General features: G+C 27.9%; 1 protein-coding gene across 5 annotated transcripts; it reads left to right on the plus strand.

The window, feature by feature from the left end:
* Window positions 1–969: 969 nt before the first annotated feature.
* LOC114127094 (protein FAM102A) lies at window positions 970–24,439 on the plus strand. Of its 5 annotated transcripts, none has more exons than XM_027991228.2 (11): window positions 970–1,197; window positions 1,296–1,390; window positions 1,759–1,911; window positions 13,790–13,910; window positions 13,985–14,178; window positions 14,386–14,507; window positions 15,887–16,133; window positions 16,676–16,990; window positions 21,852–22,120; window positions 23,030–23,185; window positions 23,260–24,439. In XM_027991228.2, exons 3-10 carry the CDS (start codon window positions 1,766–1,768, stop codon window positions 23,146–23,148), a joined length of 1,533 nt encoding a protein of 510 aa, XP_027847029.1. In that variant the 5' UTR covers window positions 970–1,197; window positions 1,296–1,390; window positions 1,759–1,765; the 3' UTR covers window positions 23,149–23,185; window positions 23,260–24,439. The 5 variants fall into 5 exon arrangements, with proteins under 5 accessions (XP_027847029.1, XP_027847030.2, XP_027847031.1 ...); XM_027991229.2 differs by lacking the exon at window positions 16,676–16,990 and adding an exon at window positions 18,702–18,878; XM_027991230.2 differs by lacking the exon at window positions 16,676–16,990 and having other exon boundaries at window positions 972–1,197.
* The last annotated feature ends 317 nt before the right edge of the window (window positions 24,440–24,756 follow it).

Below are 24,756 nucleotides of genomic sequence, written 5' to 3' on the forward strand. Positions count from 1 at the left end.
AGTCAGTTATTGAAGGGTCGAACCGAGGGGTCCGTTGGATGTTGTGACACTCCTAAACTATATACTTGGCAGAAGTATTAGACTTTCAGTCGGTTGTAATTGGAAAGTTTGTTCGACGTTTAAAAATTCGACATTCCTAAACATGGTAGGTAGTACCTACATTTTTAAGATTATACTCATTTTCCTACGAGTCACGGTCTTTTATACCCAGCTATAGCTAAGTATATTAGGTCGCAAAGTGCTAACATTATTGAAAACAGATATTTTAAAATAAATATCTATATTAACTTACATATTATTATGGGATCTAAAGTAAACTATTATTTTCTAAAATGTTTGTTAAACTTCTTCTTTTTTATCTCGTAATTAACGACGACACGTCTCAGTGGCGCAACCAGGGGGGTGGACCCCGGGTCAGGACTCAGGACCCCCCCTTAGATCATGCCATAGTATTTATTTTTATTTTATATTTTTAAAATTACCCAAAAGTTTTCATCAAAATGTATTGATTATAATTATTATTAGAGTTGGTATAATAATATAATTGTATTTATCAAGCAATGAAATGTATTTATAATGTATATAGTATATACTCTGATACTCAGGAAGAGAACAGAAAAACAATACATAATAAATAAAAAATTTTCCTGGACCCCCCTCTTGAATTAATGTTGCGCCACTGACACGTCTCATATATATTCGGGGCTGAACTATAGTTCTGTACCCATCCAGGTCGTCCTTAGGCATTGATTTTATTGATACAAATTTGAAATTACAATAATAGGTACGGATAGACTCCATAGGGTAAAATTTTATTTCTCATTTACACCGTATTTTACTAGATCCCTTCAGCTGCGCCCGAAAATAATATTATTAGGTAAACAACGTGGGCGGGACTCGGCGGATAGATGGCGTTTTTGCTAGCTATGAAAAACATATGATCGACGGTGGCGGTGTCTCTGTCTCAGTCGTTGCCGTCCGTCCGATATTGTTATTTGTTGTCAAGTGTTATTGTTTTGCCCCGACGGCGACGTCGACTTTCCCGTTGGGATCTAAGTTGCAATAAAATATTTAATATAGGTATTATACTTGTTATATATATATGTATATACGTTGCATATGATATGTACCGGTGAATATGTGTGTATATCTAATATCTATGCTATAGTCGCAAAATCGCACGTCGTCGGTTGTTAGGTAAAATTTTTTTTAATTTTCCTTCTGTTTTATATCATTGAGAGGGAACCGTCAATTAATTTTTTTATTAATTTATCATATTCTATACAAATACATAGTGTTGCGGTGTGTTTATTCTTCTTGTGTCAAGAAATCTTCAGAAAATGTATTCTACGCTACTTAATGTGTAGATGATCCACTGACGCTTCTGCAGGTACTAAACTTACTTACATCATTGGTCTCACTAACTTGTTATCTGTGGTTAATATTGTCAGGTTAATTTTTTTTACATTCTGATGTTTGTTCATTGTGCATTGCACACTGTTAATACATACAAATATTCATATAGACACATACACACATTTGTCAACAAGGCGATTAATGGTTGTATTCATATTGATTTTATTTCTCATTGTTACTACATTTTATTATATATTATCATATAAATAGTAGGTGTATTGTATATACATATTTGGTTTGATTGATCTGTACCTATAACAAGTTGTGATTCATTGTTTATGAAAGTCTAACTCTTTGAATTATTTTGATTTTATTTACATAATGATTATTATATATGTATAGGGACAAAATGTCATTCATGGTAAAGAAGAAACGATATAAGTTTACTGTTAATCTTTGCCTAGAAGATTTAACAGCCGTCCCTTTTGTCAATGCTGTATTGTTTGCCAAAGTTCGTTTACTGGATGGCGGGAATTTCAGTGATACTTCATCCAGGTAAGGGTTTTGTTTTGAAGATTTCCAAAATTTACTTTTTTATTAGTAGGTAATATAATAATATGCGTAATCATGTAATTACATGATTATAGTATAGATAATTGATAAATATGATAATAAAATTGTTTTATGTTTTTGTAGTAAATTAACCATTAGCATTTGATTAAAAAAAATATATATTATGCAATTATAAATTATACTTTATAGAAATTTGAACTGTGACTCTCGGTTTCGAAGTATAATATTATAAGTTTTGATAGATATGTACTATAGGTATTGCAGCTGTTTATTGATGGTATATTGGTTTTATTCATAATTTAATTTTTAACTTCCATTAACTACAAAGTTTACTGTGTGTTTAATTATAAGGAGAATTTTATGATTTATAATATTTGTAACAAAGTTTAGTTCTAGTAATTATAGAGTTATAATTTTAAACAATTAATAATCATATAGGTCAGGGGTCACCAATTAATACTCTCCGTGGGCCACATTAAGAATTCAGAAAATGTTTGAGGGACATAAAAATTTAAAGTACATAATATTTATTATAATATGCCGATTAGGTTAGGTTAAATATTAAATTATCGGCTTTTTCTCTCCTTGTCTGCGGGCCGGTTAAAATTCATCCACAATTCGCCATTTGGTGACCCCTGATATAGGTTAGATATATTAAAATGTTTATTATTATTAGGTATATAATATTTTAAAAAAATTATTAAGTATACTGTTAAATAATAATAATATGTTACATATAATTTACCATGTAAACGTATGATAATGAGCTAAGTTAGTTTTTAAGTTTAAAGTTATTAAATGTTTGAAAATTTAATTTAATTTAAATGGTATGAGTGGTTAAGAGGACATTGTTCCCGCATGTGTTGTTTACATCTTATTAATGTACATCATAGGACGTTTGCATTCAACAGAATCCATTTGATGCTGTTAGCTTTAATATTAGTCAATTTACCTAGTATCAAGCTTTAAATCAAGAATATTATCTGAGGCATCACTTAGTTTTTATGTTATACCTAGTTGTGTAAAATATTAAAACTTTAAAATGTTCATAATTCACTTAAAAATAAAATATAAATAAAAGCCTATATACTGGCCTAGATTGATAATAGGTAAATTGACTCAAATATCAAAACTATCAGCATGAAATAGATTCAGCTGAATGCAAATTTACTGTGTTTTACATTAGTAAGACGGATAAAACACAAAAACACATGTTGGTATGTAATTTATTGGAAATTTTATTTTATAATATTGAATAAATGAATGTTCAAAGTTATGCAAACAAAATATTTTGTATTAATAAATAATTTAATTTAAAAAAAATAGGTGTGTTAGCTCATTTCAATCAATTACTTTTACAACATTGATTTAATTCATATTTCCGCTTATGTTTCAAATCTGTCATAAATTTGAAATTGTTTTTATTATTATAAAAAAAAAAAGAAAATTTATTTCAATTGTATAATCTTATTATAAGTTGCAAAATATAAAACTATTGATGGTTGATGAAATAATTTGTGTTAATATTTCTCACTATGTTAACAATTTTGATTAGAGATCAGTTAAAATTATTTAATAGTTTTCTCTATGCCTATGAAGTTTATTTACAAAATTAAGACAAGTCCTCATAACATTTGAAAAGCTGATAGGTCGGGCACTTATAATGAACAACAATAATAATAACTATAAAACTAATTTAAAATTAAAAATATTTTTTTACAAATTATGTATACTAGAAACATTCATAAGGTGTGCTTAATTTGTTTGTAGCTTCTGAAATAGTAAGAATTTTATTAGACTTCTTAAAAAAAATCTAAAGTTCATTTACTAGAATGTACTCTTATGAATTTGTACGCTATGTGCCTACAATGTACAATATTATATATTATTTATATATAATTTATTTATTTATTTGTATAGTATTATATTTATTCTATACAATATAGAATGTTATTTTATTATATCATATTATATGTTAAGTTCTGATAAAAATAATATAATAAATATTTTATTTATAAGGATTTATATTATTACTTAGCTATTTAAAAATGAATAATGAACATATAGGACCAATTTTACTTTTTATCATAGATATATAATTTATAAAAATGCACAGAAAAATGTAAAGCTGTTTCCTGATGTCTAGAAGGTTTTTTAAATTGTATTTAATATTATGCCTGACTCACACTAAATGACATCATTATATCATTATGAACATTAGACACATAATTTCATCGTTTACATTATCTTTTATCATTATGCATATGGCTATTTAAAAATCTTGTATTCATCAGTAGGTTATCTTTTTTTTTATTTTGAACCACAATCATGAGAAGGGGAAATGGTGTTAATACTACATTCCCCATGCTTCACCTTTTTGTCATTATATATCTTTGGTAATGACTACCTAATGATTAGGTATTTATTTGGATCATATACAGACATACAGTTGTAGTACAATTTGTATTAAAAAGATTAAGAATTATATAATAGTGTTAGTTTAGCTATTCTTAACCAGAATTAATTTGATGAATGTTATTTACCAGTCCATATAGTTTCACGCTAGTGATAATTCATTTATGAATTGTTATTAAGTAATGCAATAACTAATTTTAGTATATATTTTGAAATATATTTTTAAGGAACTATATTCAAAACAAAACATTTTTAGCCAAAACATACACTTGATTTTTATTTTTTATTTTTTGATTATAAAAATCTTATTTTATAATAATTATATTCCATTTTTAGTTTTAATATTATATTTTAATTTTATTTTTCTAAACTTTCTCTGGTTGAAATCGTCTTCCATGTGTAACAAATATTAAATTTATAATCTACTTTTATTATATGTATAATTTACTACTTAAGTGATAATAATTCCATACGTTTTTAATTTGTATGAACACACACAACAACCATTAGTGACGGGAAATTAGTTGCTACGTAAATTGTCTAAACAAAGAATGTATGGCAAATGTTTTTGAACTTCACTGAGCTCTGTTTGTATCTGTGGGTATGGAAATAATTTTAAAAGTGTGTTTAATTAAGTTGTTAAGCAGTAAACAATAATGTATATTATGCACGGGATACATATAGATATAAGCTATACATATAAACTAACAAGTACTTATGGGAGTATGAGACAATTAATACTCTGTCTAAATGTGGTTTTTTTATGGTTATTATTTTTTTATAACAGTACTAAACGATTTTTTTTCTTTTCAAATTGTTATATTAAGTCTTTGACGTAAACAAATAGCCTTACAAATAGTATAAAGTATACACAATAGTATCATATAGATTTTAATATTAACGATTTTTATAACTAGTGGATGTATTCAATTTAAAATTTAGTTTTATGACGAATACAAATAACTAATTTCATTGAGAATATTATTAATAAAAACAAGTTTTCTTATTTATTGTAATTCATCAACCATCATCAAAAATTATATTGAATGTGTAATTTCATTTTTTATAATGTATCTGTAGAATTGATTACTCGGTAGAAGGTTTTCATTCAAACTATACTGTAAGATGTATTATGTACGTATATATAAGTAATATATCGGGTTTGTCTGTCAGTCTGAAAACAATAAATATATCAGGTGTATATTTTTCACTGTATTGATTTTCTGTGAAAAACTTGACTTTCTCGTGAAAAACATTATTTAATTAATTAAATATATAACTCATGACTACTTTATGTTACAAAGAAATCCAAAATATATAATATTATATACCTATATAACAGAGTAATGACGAAAGTGTATATTTTTTTAGTTTTTTTTTTATTAAAGGCTATCTTAGATTTACTATTTATGATATCTACGGCCATTGGACATAACTTTGCTGTCCAGTTTATTATATACACGATTATATGTACTTACATCTTACATAGATTCGTACAATATGTATGATATTAATTAATTTTTGATAACAGCATAGGTACTGTGTTATCTTCCATAATATTATGTTTATTATTATAAAATTATACAATACATCGGATATAATTTATATATTTTGAGATCCAATAAGGGTAATTTGCTATAATGTATTTTGAATTTTTCTTTAATACAAATTATTTACGTAGCAGTGGGCCTAGTATTTCATAGGTATATTTGCAATTGTAATGTTTATTCGCATGCAAACCAGCAGTATTTTTTTCGCACGACAGCTGTATTTAAATTAAAATTCGTAAATGGGGATTATATTAATGCCGTTTAATTTTTACGTGAGTAATAGTCTTCGTGCCGTACTGTCGATTCGATTGAAATTTACTCGCGGAGGAAACGCGCAATTTAAATATACCCGCGCAATACAGCTGTATGATATTCGCACACAACGTCTAAAATCTAGGCCACGCTCTAGTCATGGATCATAATTATTACAAACGAATTACTATAGAGTCAGAAAAAGCGACCATTGCCATCACTACCTCATATTCCCAATTCAATTGTATCCAACCGACCGACATTCCGGCCCTCTATACAATGATATAATATAAGAAACGTTCGCCGCACGATTAATATACAATGTTATATCTGCGAGGAATTTAATCACAATTAATAACAATAATAAGTTATTATTATTAATAATGAATCTCTTTCCAGTTTCCTCTATTGTCCCAAAAACGTTTTTGTGGCTATTGCTTGTGTTTGTAAATTGTTTTATAACCATAGTCGTGCGAACTAATATTTTTACCTAATGCACACGAGTGCGTCGAGTATGGACGAGGTGTGGTGCAGCAGGTGGATGCCGACGTGTTTATACCTTGTGCTATTATGTGAGCGCTAGTCTCGTCAATATTTTACATAATAAATGCATGATATTTATATATTGTGTGTATGTGTATGTGTGCATTATGCTCAGAAGCAGACTTAATATGCTTCACTTTTAAAAACAATTTATATTTTGTAAATCCATTGGAAGCGTTAATTTTTAAACCGTATTTATTGGTAGTTAATTATATACTTATATGTGTAGACAATTATTAGACATATAGTACTATATGCGCTATGCACGCTTGTTAAACTAGTTGATTTTTAATTTTTGTTGTTACCATTGAACAATTATGTTGTTACTATAGTTACTATTAAACAATAGTTACTACTAAACATATTATTTAGAGTAGTTTTTTTTAACTCAAAACATAATTTTCTTATTATTTTTTTGAAGAATGTTAATTTATTATTTTTATTTTCAACATTTAATTTCCATAATTATGATGTTATACCAAAGTATCTATTAAAATTATATTTTTGTATAAAAGCACAATAATACAAGTATATTTGGATAAACGAGTTTTTTCTTTAAAATAATATTTAGTACACATGTATAATATATCCACATGATGAATATGTATTATAATATTATATTGCAATATAACACAGAGCTATAGGTATTTATAATATATCTTTATTAGTATCTTGATGGTTTGTATACATAATTTGTTTCAGGTTTAATGTATGAGTTCAATCAGATCTATTTCCTATTTTTTTTAAAAAATGTTTGAAATATATTTTTATTTCATTCTATAAGTCTCTTAAAATCTAGTTTATTTATTTACAGGGCGTTACAAAACGAATTTAGGAATGTTAAAAAAGTTTCATTGTTAAACAATAATTATTAATTTTACTTAATTTTTGTATTGTCGTAGGTTATTTACAGAGATTCTTGCAAAAACCCCCTTAGAATACCCAACCGATATTCTAGTTAATCTCAAGTCCTATAAGGACTGACAGTTTGAAATATAGCGTATACTGTTGTTTTCTGACCATCTAATTCTCACGTTATAAAAACTAAATATTCGGATTTCCTATTCATCAAGTGAAATGTTATTTTGGTAGTAAACGACAATCCATGAACAGTAATGTTTATCGGTCTTTAGAGCTTCGATATCTTATTTATACTCTTCCAAATTGTTTAACTATAACTGCAGACGTTTAGTTTCATAATGTGGTGCCTGTAGAGAACTCTTACATCTAACGATCTGTCACTTAATTTCTGACTTTTCAGATCACTTGGTATTATTTTATTTGACTTATTTTATAAAGTTATGTACTTGTGTGAAAGGGCGTGTGTTCAAATCATCAATGCGTTAGAGTGTGAATGCATTTTTTTTTTTAAAAAATGTTGTTATATTCAAGCTGTCTCCACCTGTATGATGAAATAGTTATGAATAATATTGGTTGAATATTTTAAAGGCTAGTTGTGGAGGTCTATTGAACAATTTAAGACAACGTTAATTTTTAAAAATGTATGTTATTATCGCATTCTAAAAATTTAAAATACTATGACGATAAAAAATATATTTTTTAAAATAAAATATTGTTTTTATTCGACTGGATATTATGTAAACAAATATTGAATAAAAAATTAATTTATATCTTGAAATAAGGAGTGTTATTTGATAAAAGAATCTTCTGGTATCATGGTAGTGGTATTATATAAGCGCTGCAACGTGTATAGCTCGTGTTATAGCTGTGGTTTTAGTTGTTCATTTACAAAAAAAATTTACTTGTACATATTATTATGAAATGTATTTTTATTTTTATTTTTTATTATTTTATTTTTATTTAGAAACAATTTACAAAATTATTTGTAAATTTTATTTTTTTTACATTATTTTATGGGAGAAGAGGGGCTTAATAAGATTTAGCTTTAAAAGTTTAAATTAGAACTTGTCAAGGATAAAGTTTTGAATTAATGTTGCTTCACAATAAAATTTATAAAAAAAATTTCACATTATGTTTGCAAAAAGTATAAGTTCCCATTTGAATTTCTAAAGTTGACTTTCAACCTCTCTCCTTAAAATTATGTAAACAAATATTTGATATAAAAATAATTTTTAATATTTTTAAAGAATAAAACTTCGTATTATACATTTTTCTTTATTTTGCATTTCTATATGATAAAATGACTGTAACATAAATTTTAAATTACATTAGGTATATACTAGTGATATTATTACGATTCATTTTTTTGGCTCTGCTTTGCACTTAACGGTGTGCGGTTACTTGTAGAAGGTATATTTTGTTGGCCACTCCTGATCTTTTTTGTGTTTAATCAATGCGTATTTTTATGGTATATTGGTATAGGTATCGCATGCGTTTTAATTTGTTTTGACTTATATATAATAATTTATATAATACATATATTTAGAGAGCTACTGAAGTAAAGGTAAATCTATACTAGCAATATAAAGGAACTATGGAACTATTATATAATGAACTCTCTGGTATCGTTGTTTATGTATCTAATATTTGATGTAGATAGTTTAATAAATATAACTTATAAAACTTGGAAATTGTATAGATACGCGCGTCATCGGTGCATATAACTCATATAAGCCAATAGTTTAAATATTTACACATAATATAATTTATTTTATTATGAAGCTATAATAATAATAATAATAATTACCTATAGTAATTAATTATTTTTGTAAGATAACAGTGTAACAACTTCCTAAAGCCGAAGAAAACATTGAAGACTGTTTTTTTAAATATGCTTTTTATATGGCAAGTTTTTAATGTTAATAATGTGGTGTATTCACGTATGAAATGTTTCTTTGGGATTTTATTTTTTTTTGCATTTTTAGGTAAACACTTATGTATATTGCATATATATTTAATATACTCATTATACATTAATTATACTCGTATATAATATACATATATTATAATGCTATTATACTTTTATGAAACCGATTGAATTTTAGATCAATATTACCACGAATAAATAAATAAATAAATAAATAATAATTATTATTATTATTGTTTGTATGTTAGGTTGTAGTTACGTTGAACACATTCGAGTTTCCTCGGTTTCGTGGTTTCCGTTATATTGAAAAAAAAATTTGCGTACCAAATTTAATGCTTAGGTAGACAGGTAGTGCTTATGTTCTATGTAAATATAATAAAAATATATTAGTTATTAACTTACCTGTAGATAATGTGTATGATACGTACAAATAACTATTGCCTTTCATTACAATAACGATGTCGTACTAATACTATGTACCTACCTATACGTTTTAAAATACCGTAGGTCGTTAAATTATTTAATGCTTTATCAGGTTTATAACTATTTTGCAGTTATTTTTATCTTATAGTCTGTGTATATTCGTAATTATTTTTTCATCGTTGTCGCAAGCTAGTGCAATTTGCTAGTTATAACCTAAACATGATATAATTTTCTAAATTATTTTTTACCATTATTAATTATTAACAAAAAAACATTTGTTAATTGAACCATGAATGAACTTAAACATTACAAAAAATGGACGAATTTAAGATAATTATGAGATCATCGATTTAATTATTTAAACAATATATTTAAATGTATTATTGCTTTAAATGGTAATAATTGATTTTTAAATACTGCGGACTTACAGTGACTATAATACAGCTATATACATAATATTTATGAATTTCCACCCTTCAATTTCCATTTTAATCAATACGAGTCAAACGATTCTACCGCTTAGTCTATAACAGATATTTTATATCGTTTTAGCGTTAAAATTTGTAGTTTATATTATAATATGTAATTATATTATTAATGTTTTACGTGTTCACGTCGTGAGTAAGAGACGAGATAAACGCACTGGGTTACTAAATTTTTTTGTAGAACAATGATTTTTATTTGTTATAAATACTGTACAGGGTATCAACTATCAGCTATGAAATAAACAAGATAATATATTTTATAGGCACCTGTGTATAATATGAGCTTTGTAACGACTATAGTCACGCATAAAATGTCTATAGCTTATAATTTTATATACGTCATAGTATATTATTATTTTTTTTAGTATTTAATTTTAAATCTGAACCTTGGATGGATGTGATGCTTTCACGTATGGCATCGGATAACCTAATCCTTTTACTCTAATGTTTTATTCAGATAGTACATATTATGTAGTGGTAGCATATATTATAGTTTAGCACTTTAATTCGAAACAATACCACGCTTTACACAGAAATCATTTCAATTGTCCTTGGTGATGGTGCGGTAGGTTGGTTTTGTTTTTATAATACAAGGTATCAGAGGAAAAGAAATATTAATATAATAATATAATTTTTAAAAACGACATTGACCACAACGCGTATAATTAGATGTAGGATACCAATGCCTAGTTATATGTTAACGATTTACTTGTACTAAAAAAAATATATTAATAATACTACTTTTATTGTGGTATGTATATACGTTTTGTAAATATATGACGCGTAACCTACACGCTTGTAACCTAACTAGAACGAATACATTTGTAATGCTTTGAGGGAAAATAAACTCGTTCAAACAAAAATCTCATGTAATATGTACCTAGTGTACCTACTTCGGAGTGCTGGACACAAAATTATATTATTATAGGTAGTTGTAAATATCTCTAAAAATGGACGTAGCCGCCATAGTGAATTTTTCCAATAATACGATCATAATGCTGCAGTATTATTGTTTATTCTGATTTTCATTGTAAGGATTCGTAATTCGATTTATATCCGGGTGGGTTCAACAATGTTTATAATAATATAGGTTTAACCATTTATAACGAGATAATAATGTAGGAATTATTCATTTAAATATACAGCGGCAATAAAGATTTACACTGTGGACGTCATTTAAGTCATTTAACAAGACTATATAAATGTATAGTATTATATATTATGTATTATTCACCTTGCCGCCAACGCTTTTACTCGTAACCGAATCGTAAAATCATTTATTATTATGACAAGTTATGTGTGTTGTATTACAATATAACACACGTCATTACTTCGGGGGTGATAACACGAATATTGCGTTCGTACTATATTATAATATGCTGGCAGTATAATAAATAACAATAAATATAATTTATGAAAAATTGACTGACGGATCAGTATTTGTAATTATTTAACCATATATTAATCAAATTAATCAGTTTTTGTCGCTTAAAGAAAGCACACCGAAAAGTTTGAAAATTATTGTCGGTGTTTTACTACACCTACGCTCGTTTAAAGTCCCAGTGTACGGGAAAGACAAAATAAATGTGTTATGTTTAATTAAACGAATTAATTTTGTCTATATAGAACGTTGGGATTAGATTTATTCTTGATTTTATTCTTATAATTTTTTTTAGTAAAATTTGTTAAAATAACTTGTAATTTGATTATGTATTATATCTAATAATCTTATTTTCCAAAAAATGAAATTTATCGGATGATTGTTTTGGAGTGAGAAATTTGAAATGTTTAGTTATTATTGCGTTGTCGAGTTGGGTTTTCGTTTGATAAGTTTTTGCTTCAATGAACACTGAAAAAGTGAATCCTAATATTATAATATAGACTCACTTAAATAGTTAATCCAATTAGTAATTATAATCGTATCTCAAATGAAAACTTATGCGTTTTGTTATTGGTTTGTTCCTCACGTACCTATATTATTTTATTATGCAAATTATTTTAAATATTTACTGCGTTCAAGTGGATATAATATTTGCAAAAAAATCTGAATCGATACCTTCGTAAAACAAAACCTGATTATTTTTATTATTGTGTAGAGTCTACACAATAATAAATTTAGTCAACACTGTAGATTAAATTTATCGTAGATATGTTCCTGCCAAATTTCTAAGTACGATAGTTCATAGTGATCTCGATTGTATGTATACTTATGACGAATATACTTAATATCTTTCATCGATTTTTTACAATTTTAAATCTATGTACTTATTATGTTATAATAACGGTTCATAGTGTTTGAATAAGCTGTCGTTTGAATTTGATGCATTAAAAAATAAACTGGAAACCGTCCAAACTGTCGAAATCTTTCCATAGTAAACAGTTTTTTCTCGACGAACGGTAGCCAATTTCGTTGGCGCTAAATTCTTTTCATCGTCTCCTTAACTAAAGTGTACTGCACGTAAATATACTCATGTGCTGCTGAGGAGCCAACAAACGAGAAACATGTGTCTACGCAGTATTCGTGTAGTTTTGCGGAATGTTTGCCGGAAAGTATATGGTAGTGTTCTGTCAAACACGTTTCGAGTGACTGATTTGGAGGAAAGAAGTGTGTATTTATAGTAGATGTCGTAGAATATTATAAAGGCACGTGTAATATATTGATGGACCAGCAACTAAAAAGAAAAACAGTAGATAGCTGTAGATAGGTGTATAATATAATAATATGAATGCATTAATTTTTCATAATTTATAAGTATGATAAGTATACACATAGTATAATATACCTTTTTAGTTATTTAGTTTTTTTCTCTCATAGGTATTCATCTAGTATTAACGTACGTCGATAGAATTATATAGGTAGCTATGATTTTATTTATTTAATGCATTCATATCTCATTATATATTACTCGTATTGAGTTAATGCACTAATGCATCTGTTACTTATATTATAAGTATTTTGTTGAGAATCTATTATAATCGATATTAACACATTATTAAATATTAGTATTATATATATACTTTATCTTTAAATAAATTAGAGATACGAATTTATGTGTCGGGATAATTATTTAGGTAAAATTGAAGTTTAAAAACTATCATAAACATTTATAGTGATGACTGTAAAGCCAATGATCCAATTTGCTTGCCAAATGTCTGTTTTAAAATTTTCGCACTATCATTGTACAAAGCAGTATAATATAGTCTAATTGCCAAGTGTCTAGAGTTTATGATGTCTTAAAATTATAAAAAACAACAACATAATAGTGACGTACTTAATTTTTTTAATATACATTATATTTATTTGTAAGATACTTTAATAATATACTTAATACTTATATTATACATACGTTTATATGTACGAAAATGATTTTTTATACTAACCCTTGTGATGTATTGTGTTACAGAGAGGAGGTTCGAGATCACACTGTTCGATGGGGTGCTACATTCGAGTTCGTCTGCAAGATGAGTGCCAACGCGTCCACCGGAATATTGGATCCATGTAACCTTCGGATATCTGTTCGCAAAGTATAACGCATTCGTGGATGTGGAAATATCGTCTTGGCAATATAAAAATTGTTTTAACCATTTGTATCGTATAGGAACTGAAGGGCGGTCGTAGCTTTCAAAAACTCGGTTTCACCGATGTCAATTTGGCTGAACTGGCTGGAGCTGGGTTGAGTTCTAGGCGCTGCCTGTTGGAAGGGTACGACACCCGACACCACCGACAGGATAACTCGATGCTGCGCATATCCGTGTCTATGAATATGTTAGCCGGAGATGTATTGTTCAAAGTGTAAATATATATTACTTTTACTATTTTAAGTTGACACGTATAAACAGCGAATTCTACCATATATTTTTGAGTACTTAGTCGATATACCAGCTATACAATTTAAATTGTTTTCTGGTATTTAATGTACGAGTACAGGTTTGAATTTTTGGTCTTCGGCGTATTTATTTTATCTTAAACTATGAACATTATATTTTCGATTTTTCGTAGGCCAACGTCCGCCTTAAATCAAAAACCCACTACTAATGGTGATATCCCGCAACGCGAAGATACCGAATACCCTAGCAGCGGATTCGGCAGTCTGCCGAATACACGATCGTTGTTTCCATCAGGTATGCATACACTGGATATTTGATTTATATTATAGATTACAATACCTACATAAATCTATAAAGTCGATCCTAGATACTTATAATATTATATAGGTAGTTATTTTTTAAAGAGAAATTCAAACGAGTTGCAGAAGAGTTAGGTCTCTCGTCGTTGTGTAATAGATATTATTTAATTTAAATTATTTTTCAAACTACGAAAAACTTGTTACAATGTACAATTTATGACAATGGAGACATTTATACTTACAAAATGTCTTAGTGGGAGGAAACTGATTTTGTAATACAGTTGTTTTTTGACTTATTTTTTGTTTTGTTTTAAAATAACTATGAGTACCTACCCAATTCTTGTATAACGATTAAGCAATGTAGGTATAATTAAATGGATATTGTGTTTTTTTTCACTTTTGAATGTTTAATTTGTGTGCGTAAATAATATTATTCAAACCTGTACTTTATATTTATAAAGAGTTAAATACGACTCGCTGGTCTACATCTGATATGTTCTTTAGATTCTATAATTATTTAATGTATTACAATCTTGGTCATCAGTGATGAATCATCACTATTCAGTTCTTCCTTACTATCTAATAAGTATACTTAGACTAGAATGGTGATGGAAAACTAGAGATACCTTTATTAACTAACATTATATGTTTTTGTGACTTAAGGTGTTGATATCATTATTATAATGCAATTTTATTCGACCAACTTTTTTTTTGTGTATTTCGACTTTTGCTAAAAGTACTTGTATAATATAAGAATTATATCTACCGTATAATTACTATCAAACAATATTTAGACAATTTTTTTTTTTTTTAATTGTATTGTTATGAAATGAAAACTATTTTTGTTAAGAATAAAAAATAGTTGTAAGTAAATATTTTCTTAATTTTTATAAAAAAATACAATAGTATAGTATAAAATATAAAAGCTATTATAGCATATCATTTTAAAAGATGACGTTTTAAATTAGTTAATATTAATGATTTTTTCAAATTTAGAAAAAGCAATTCATTTCAACGTTATTATATGTATTTTGCAGTTACAAAACTAAAAAATAAAATAAAATAAAATGTTTAAAACCATACAAATTTTTTTAATTGAATTTGCATAATATATGGTTTTTTGCGCGTCAACAACTACTGCATGGGATGTCGAATTAAATAGTTTTTTTCTTTAAAATGTAATGTATTAAATACATTTTACCATCGTATAGTTATAAATTATAATACACAATACACTGCAGCTGTCTTGGCAATGTGGTGTATTTTTGTTTGTGTATATTGTTTGTAACCTGTGTTCGGACCGTATATTCTTAGCTTATCTGTTATTTATTATAACGTATCCCTAATGATGCTGGATATATCGCATGTTTATAGACATTCCATCCATGAGCAGTGGTTTAGAAAAACACGACGTCGGGTCTGAGTCAAATCAAAATCATTCGGAACAATTAGAAGACGACGCGATGGCGGTGACTCACGACAACCCTGCTGCGCCCACTGCCACTAATCACGTGACCGGTTCGAGTGGGCATTCCCGTAACTCATCGAACACTAGTAAAGGCTCTAGTTCTCACAACTCTCATTCGAGACACAGCAGTTCCGGTGACAGTGGGCACGTTCGGTAATATAAAAATTATTATGTTGAATAAAATAGTTCAATATCCTTGTACAGTTGTCGGGTATAAAATGGTACTACTATAAGTTATACCACGTTGCAGTATATGATGTATATTGTTCATGTTTATATTATATTGTTATGATGCAGCGTTATCACTTATTAGTTATATGAATGGATATATTTTAAAGTTTTCGCGTAGTCGAATGATGCATACAACTAAATCGTACTCTACTGTTGTCGTATAAAATTGATACATTCGTTTTTCGTTTCACTTGAATAATATTTAAATTGTGCTGGTGTATATTATACGTTAGAATAGAACCAGTGTAGAATTTTATCGTTCTCCTCCATTCGCCAACCAATGTAGAGCTATTTTTTTCATATGTTATCACAAGTTTGTTGTAGACATGATAGTAATATTTTATCAATCATGTTCTAATGCGAACAAAAAATATTATCATAGTATTTAATAATTACCACTACGTTCCTATGTGAATGTCGAAATCGCAATGCACCTATCTACTATTGTGATATACGTACATCAGGTCGCCGTCCTGGCCTGTGTGGTCGCCTAGTCTGTTGCCGCCGCCGGCCACCCCGCCACCGTCGCCACCACATCAACATCACCCACAGCAGCCCCCCACTACACCCTTGTGGAGCAGCCCTCGATCCAGATTCTGGTCGCTGCGTCAGGCCAAACACCAGCAGCCATCACCTCAAGTGTGCACCCATCAAGACGCGTTCCGGACGCCGGACAACAAGCACGGCGGAGGGTTCCGGTTCCCGCCGTGGTCCGGTCCGTCGCCCCGGACCAATTCGTCGCCTGGTCTGATGCCCCTGACCCCAGATTCCCCTAATAGGTAACGATGACCCTTCTGCCAATCCCGCACCTGCGAGCTTCGCTACCGCTGTCTTCCTGTTGGAATAATACGCTTCAGCCTTCACTTTAACTACCTACGTATTACTATCTCTCAACCCTCATCATCATCGTCGATATGGATCTTATTTATATAATATACAATATAGTAAATATATTTTCACGTGGACTTCCTTTTATAATATATACTATTGCTGTAATGATCTTAGTTACATTTTATATACCATCCATGCTATTTAACACGGGATGTATGTTTCTGGCGTCTTAGGTGTTCTTGTTTGCTCTGATGAATTTTGTTTTTGGAGAAGTGTTTATTTACAATTTTAATTATAGTATATATTAAAGGAATTTAACTATATTTAAATTATTATTTTGCAAATACACTCTGGAAATGTTAATCCTTACTAACAGTTGACAGCAATACTTGATTAGTATAGGTATACAAAACTATCGAATATTGAATCAATTATTTATTATTATTCGTACACTTATATGACTGGAATAAGTAGTGTGGAAAATGTTTCATGCAATTGGGCCGGCTGCCGTTACTAATACTCTGCCTTAACTAATTTTTAACTGTCCGTAGGTAATTAAAAAATAATTGTTTTAATAATCAATGTTTTCTTATAAAAATTAAAATTATTTCAGAATATGAAATTATAAACAATATATTTTATATTGTAAATTATATTTACATATTAATTTTATAAAAATGTTATTAGAGGTTTCTTAATTTTTTCACTTATGATCTCTAACTGTGTGGACCGTAGAGTAATAGAACTCGTCGAAAGTAGGTACTTATGTCGAATTTTAGTTAAATCACTCAATGCCTTCATATGCATCACGAATCACGATTGATTGATTTTAATAAAATATACTATAATACAGAATAATATACTAAACTATATATTCAGTGATAGTAGTTTGTACTTTGTTTGATATATCAATATATTTATTTATATATTATTATATTTTGGCCGCGTATGTGTTTATTTTACCAAATAAAAATATGCATTAGATTGCAGTTAAGCAGTTCAAATATATATATTATACTATTTTAATATAGTATATTTATGTAGGTTTTCCGTACATTATAACCGTATATTAGGTGATTCTTTTAGTCACTCATTATTTCAAAATATTAATAAAAATATGTTTATAGTTTTGAAATAATTACTGTTACTCGATAAAAGAATCACTCTGTATAACTTATAGGTACCTATTTGTAATATATATCGGTCAATGACGTCGAAGCATATAGAAAAAAATATGTCGCTTTTATTTTTACATGCATATTGTGTACAGTATGGAATTTATATGTTGAGTAGATCTATTGCGATGCAAATGTCATAAATCAAGTTAAAATTCATACTCATGATTATGAATATTGTACGATAATAAGATCTTTATCTGCAGGTTTCATGTATCCAAAAATTATAAATGTAAAAATATTAATTTAAACCAGATTTACGACGAAGGTATTTATATATTGCGATATACTAGCTTAACATTGATTCCATACTGTGTAGTGTACACACTGTAATTTATGCTTACAAACGATTTTAAGATTAAGGGGATAGGGGTCTTTAGTTTTATAAGAGGTTTTGGGTTACGTATCTACTTATATATATATAATCTATATGCACTTAACTATTGTACATCGTCGAGTTTGTGTGTGTATTGTGCGTGTTCAGGGGCAGTTGTATGCATCACCGCAAATTGCTGTTGGACAGCGCGGCTGCGGGTGGTTGTGGCGTGGCGTTGCCGGGAATGCTCAACATGAACTCGCTTCAGAAGCTTCCGGAACTGGACAAATCGCTCAGTACTTCCGACACCTTAGTGTCGTCTCCGTTTAGGCGACCTAGTCAAATGTTAGTCAGTTGGCTGACGTGTGTGTGTGTGTACTGTGTGTGCATGAGAAATCTGCGTCGTTTTTACAGCTTGAATGAATCGCCGTCGAGTTGGCATTTTTGAATTTCTTTCGTTTTAAATATTACATTGCACGAATTTTTTTTATTGACCGTTTCTTCTATTTTTTATCGTCAGATTATTTAAAATAGCGCTTACATATATACAAAATGTATTTACTTATACCATGTTTATACTGTGGTTTCAGTATGATTTGTATATTTGCATAACATTTCCAATATATTATATTGAAATGTGTGTAATACTCTATTTTAAAGAAAAAACATATTTTTTCTATTTTAATTTGGTTTTTAGACTATTTGATGGTTTTAATGTCAACTTATTTTGTTATTTCATAATCAGATGTAGAATATTTCTCTATAACTTTTTTTGTACCTAAATCAAATATAGAATAGTTTTTTTTTTATTAACTAACTCAGAAGTGGGATCCATCTTGGTTTTATATTTTGTTGCGTTTATCTACATTTTTATTGCGTATTAATTTAAAAAAAATCAAATAAAACTCTATTTTTATTTTTTTTCTATTTTAATTTATATTCATATATGATAGTTTTTAGAAAATTATTCCGATTATGAAATAAAAAATGTTAGTTGTTATCAAAACTATTTGAAAATATTTTATTTCAAAACTATATTACAATTGACTTAGAAAGTTAAGTGTAGCCGTGTAATTAGATCATCATGTACATAATAATTATATTATAGTATTATATTATAACACATGTAATAATATGTGTAATATATATATACTATAATATGTCACAACCTTAATCGCTGTTATTGTTTTATTTAATTTTTTTTTAAACAATGCGAGTGGTGTTAATGAATTTAATACCATGAATGTTATATAATATTATAATAAAATCGTGCTGTATATATACATACATATTACATATAGATATAACTACGCTGATATGTCACTATCTTATCGGTATTACTAAAACCGATTCGTTTATACAATGCAAAAAGTGGAATCGATAATAGAAACTTATCGCAATTGTAAATAGGTAGTTAATTTATTTTATTTTACTCTTCTTCGATTTATTTTAATTTAAATCAATCCATTGAATATTAACATAAACATAATTAATGAACTATAAAAAATCTAATCATTCTTCTTTAAGTTTTTTTTATTCTTTGCCCTAAAAATATTTCTCATGTTCACCTAAATAGTCAAATAATTTCTATGAAGAATCATGTTATATACCTGAATCTCTTCTTCGGCAAAACATTAACCTAGGCTAACTACATCAAATCAAAAAGGGCCTAACTAAAGCCACAACTTCGATCCAAAATTTCTCTAAATAACAATATATTAGTTTATAAACAAATGCTATGTCCAGAAATGACAAACGAAATCCAACGTTGGGAAATCTCATAAAATTCAAATCTAACCAAACTTCGAACATTTCAATTAATTACTTGTGTACACACGAATTGCTTTTCAAAATAAAAATTAATTTATAATAAGTATTTTCTTAAAATTTTATTTTGGTCTCCCATTTTTTAAAATCAGAAGAGTAAAGGACTGTTTTACACATTTTAATTTCTAATAGTATGACAACAATAAAAATCAATGTTTTAACCTACCGATAGTCATAATTTGCGATTGACAATCCTAAGTATGTATGAAATGGGAAATGGGAAGCAAAATAATGTTTTCACGCTGGGACGTAATTCGTGTACTTGTTAAATATTTTTGGGACACAAACTCTTCAGAGGTCTCAGAGAATCTGTAAATTTATAATACTACTATAATAGATCTGAAAACGCGGTAGTGCACTACTATATTCATGTTGTATGGAATTAATCTATGAAATAAATCTAAAATTAATTAATGTATGGAATCATCTTCAAAATGCTTATTGTTTTTCATTGCATGAATTATTATTAGTATTTTGCTTTTACGTTTTATATAACTTAGTGTTTTTCAAAAATTATTAATGATACTATAATAGTGTTATGTATCCCCTTCGTCTTTTGCACTGCTGCATATTTACGGGCAAAGTTTTTTGAAAATTATCGATTTTAATCATTTTACGCAGTCGTAAATTTACCAAAAATGAAACTCATAATGTAGTAGTAACATTTATAATTCATAATGGTGCCGTTCCGCTGTTGTTCGTCGCTGTTAATAATAATAATATATTGTTTCTCTCGGTTCTCGACGCAATAATTAAATTTTAGCTTAATATCATAAGTATAATAATGTAATATATTTCCGCATCAAGTTTTCATATTGGGCATAATAATAATATAGTGACATTTTATGATCTCTATGCACGCGCATTTCGCTTTCCCACACCTATAGTAGGCTCTTTACATTCATACATATCACTTCATATTATTTTGCATGTAATATAGTATATATACCTACTAAGGTTTATTCATTATTGTATTATGTGGCGCTTCCATCATATCTATTAAGCTAAATACGTACATAATATTATATACGGAGTGTTTCAAATTGTGTGACAAAAATTGTAGGTAGGGATTGTGTTCAATTGGTCAAGTTTTCGCTTTTTGATCCTATACTTATCTACACGAGTGACGTTAGTTATAAATATTAAAAAAAAATTTCGATTATTTTAAACGAAATTTAAGTTTATAAATGCTTAATATATAATATGTAAAAATGTCCTTAAATTGAAAATGTGTATCTAATCGAGTTTTAACATTATTTTAAATGTTTTAGAAACACGCATTTATTTTTAAAAATATTTCTCAATTTAAACGGTCTGCTATTGTCATTATAATAATCCACAGCACACAAAACATTTGAAACCCTCCTGTATATATTTTACGTGATAAAATATGCTTGCATGCCTTATACATATATATATATTATGCGCTTTCATACACTGTATTAGTTTTCATGTATTTCTTATTGATTTGTTTCCACATATTCTTTTTAGTCTGACGTCTAGTGGCACGGCGATATCTGCATCCCAAGCGTCGCCTGTACTCAGCGGTGTGGAGACCGGTTCGTTGGATCGCGGCAAGGCTGCTCTTGAACGGCGTAATAAGAAGTCGGTCGCGACGGGCGGCAGCATCATCGACGATAGTTGCGCAAAGGCCACCGGGCGTGTAGAGGTGACCAGGGTTAACCCAGACAGTCTTATTGACCAGCTGCTCAGGGCAACTAACTTGGACGATCATTCGGCTGACGAGGAAAACAAGCACAGTAAGTTTAATGTATACTTTATATTAATTATATTTTGTTATTGTTATTGTGTCGTCGTCGTTTTTATTATTATTACTCATCAATAGAATTACGAAATGAGCTTAGGCTGAAAGAAAATATTTTTTTTTTTACTAAAACATATCTTACACGTTATCAAATAAAAACACAAAAACAAATTTCAGAAGTTGTATTGAGTCTACTACAAATTTTGAAAAATATTTTTTTTCCTTTTTGATATAAAAAATTCCTTATGTAAAAAGCATAATTTTTTTTATGCTTTAAGACTAAGTGCTTTTGGACACACATTTTGATATAAATTAAAAATTGAGAAAAGGGTAGGGCACTATACTCAAATTGTTATTATTTTATTCAATATTTTGAAATAATATTTTAATGCTAAAGATATATTTTTTTTATAAATATTTTCCAACGCGCATTGCTTTTGAATAACATTTATTTTACACACTTTAATTTTTATTTGGTTTTGTAGTATTCAAGTACGTTAAACTATTCGTTATAATTTATTTAACTTAAAAAATATGAATAAATTAACAACTAATGAAATAAAATCTATAAAATATATGAATTTACATTATATCATGTTGAAATACATAATTGTTTATACATATGTTACCTACTTCAACAAATTCATAGTATGCATATTAAATTACGAAATACAAAATGCAAATACTAAAATGAAATTGTAAACGTATATTATTATTAACAGTAATGAAGTGTTTTTAAAATAGTTACTGTTAATGATTGTAAACTTAAAAATATTTATTTATATTAATATATTTTATGATGTTCTACGAAAATTTAAATCATAGGTACATATTTAACTATAATACTATTACTAGCAGTTTCTGGTTTACATCAAATTGATGTGTTTATTTTTTGGTTTCATAGGATCGGGGCTACAGTTGTTCATAGCCAAAGACGGTACAACTACGCTCGGCAGTCAGGATGTCAAGTGTCACATGTCTAACAGTTTGTTTAAACAGGTGGTGATGGAAGACAATAGATAACGCCTAAAGTGTGTAAATCTACGATTATATTTATTTAGTAAGTCAAAGAAATCTAATAATGTGACAATAATTTACATTTTTAATCCTAATTATGATTTTTTATTTTTACAGAGTATTCACGAGCTTAACGCTTTTTTTGTTCTATGAAAAAGCTTACTTTGACTGAACGCCCAAATGCCCAATACAGTTTGGTCGTGGTGCTGCTTTCCATTCGTCGCACGGCACATGCATTGCCACTAATAGTCATACTATTACAGATCTACTGTTTTAAAATGCCACCGTCGACGTTGTTATCTATTGGTCCGACCCACAAAGTTTTATATATTTATTATACACACATCCAAATTATATAAAATTTCAATTCTTTTACAATATTAATATATATTAATTTATGTATTGTATAATGTATATTGTTAAGTGTTGCTCTCATCATGTGACATACATTAACAATCTGAAAAACCATAACACTGTTAATTATATATTTTGGTGTCTGGATTATATTGATCCTTATGTAGCTTGTTATCAAGAATTCTTATATTTTTTATTTCTCCACGTATCATCGTGTCATGTTAAACAGTAATGTATTCGAGTATTCGACAGTCCATCGTGTAATAAACGATTAAGTCACAAAATAATGTTCCTATAAAAGTTATAGACGTGCGCAATGACATTATCGTTGACATCCGTTATCAACTATATAATATATTTTAATAACATTAAAGTGAAATATATCATGATATCCTAACTGTTGTACATTCATTGCACGCCACAACTATTTCAATCGTTTTCGCCCAATGGACTTTGCTATGGGACGATTAAGACTCCCTATATAACCTCGTCAATTTGGAAACGATTTTCATTTCATTGTCATATATATTTATATTTATTTATTTTTTGTCATTATTATGAACAACACCATTGATCTCTCTCAGATAAATTAATCAGTGAAACATCCAGTCACGTCATTAATTACGCACCGCATATTATATTGTAATACGTAAGCATTATCTTGTATTATTATTTATTTATTGTTTTTTTTATTTTTAAATGGTTTGAAAGCCGCTTTATTGCACTGAAAATTAAAAAAGTGATTTGGTCAATTGTATTAAAACAATTAAAAATTATTATTATTATTATTTTATTTTTTGACAATTTTATTATATCTTTGTCTTGTGTTATTACTTATTATTATTATTTTTTTCTGTTTGTTGAGCTCAAAATGGACTATACGACTTGAAATAATCATTGTTGTTATTTACTTATAATATACGTCATTATTATTATTTTATTATATTTTTTTGTCATTTTGAATTGTTATAATTAATAGATATTTTTTTTGATTTGTAAACAATAATAATTATAGTTAGGTACCTAATCAATTTTATATTGTTACATAACTACTATGTGTGCAACTAGTCATTCACACATTAAATATAACACGTATGATAAAAGAAAGAGATAATTTGTTTGGTATTTAAAAAGAAAAAGATTAACTTTAATACATTTTTTTAATGTAATTCAATACTAGTAAAGCAGTCATATTTTTATTTATGCATTACTTTTTTCAGTGTTTTGCAGTTGCTTGTATTAAAACATTTTCACAAAGTT

This window comes from Aphis gossypii, chromosome 1 (assembly GCF_020184175.1).
Source record: "Aphis gossypii isolate Hap1 chromosome 1, ASM2018417v2, whole genome shotgun sequence".
Lineage (NCBI taxonomy): Eukaryota > Metazoa > Arthropoda > Insecta > Hemiptera > Aphididae > Aphis > Aphis gossypii.

Bases quoted from the DNA above. Each gene is read 5' to 3' on its own strand.
- LOC114127094 (XM_027991228.2), top strand. From the start codon at position 1,766: ATGTCATTCATGGTAAAGAAGAAACGATATAAGTTTACTGTTAATCTT. The intron at 13,911-13,984 runs GTATAACGCATT...TGTATCGTATAG, and splicing joins TTCGGATATCTGTTCGCAAA to GAACTGAAGGGCGGTCGTAG. The intron at 14,179-14,385 runs GTAAATATATAT...GATTTTTCGTAG, and splicing joins GGAGATGTATTGTTCAAAGT to GCCAACGTCCGCCTTAAATC.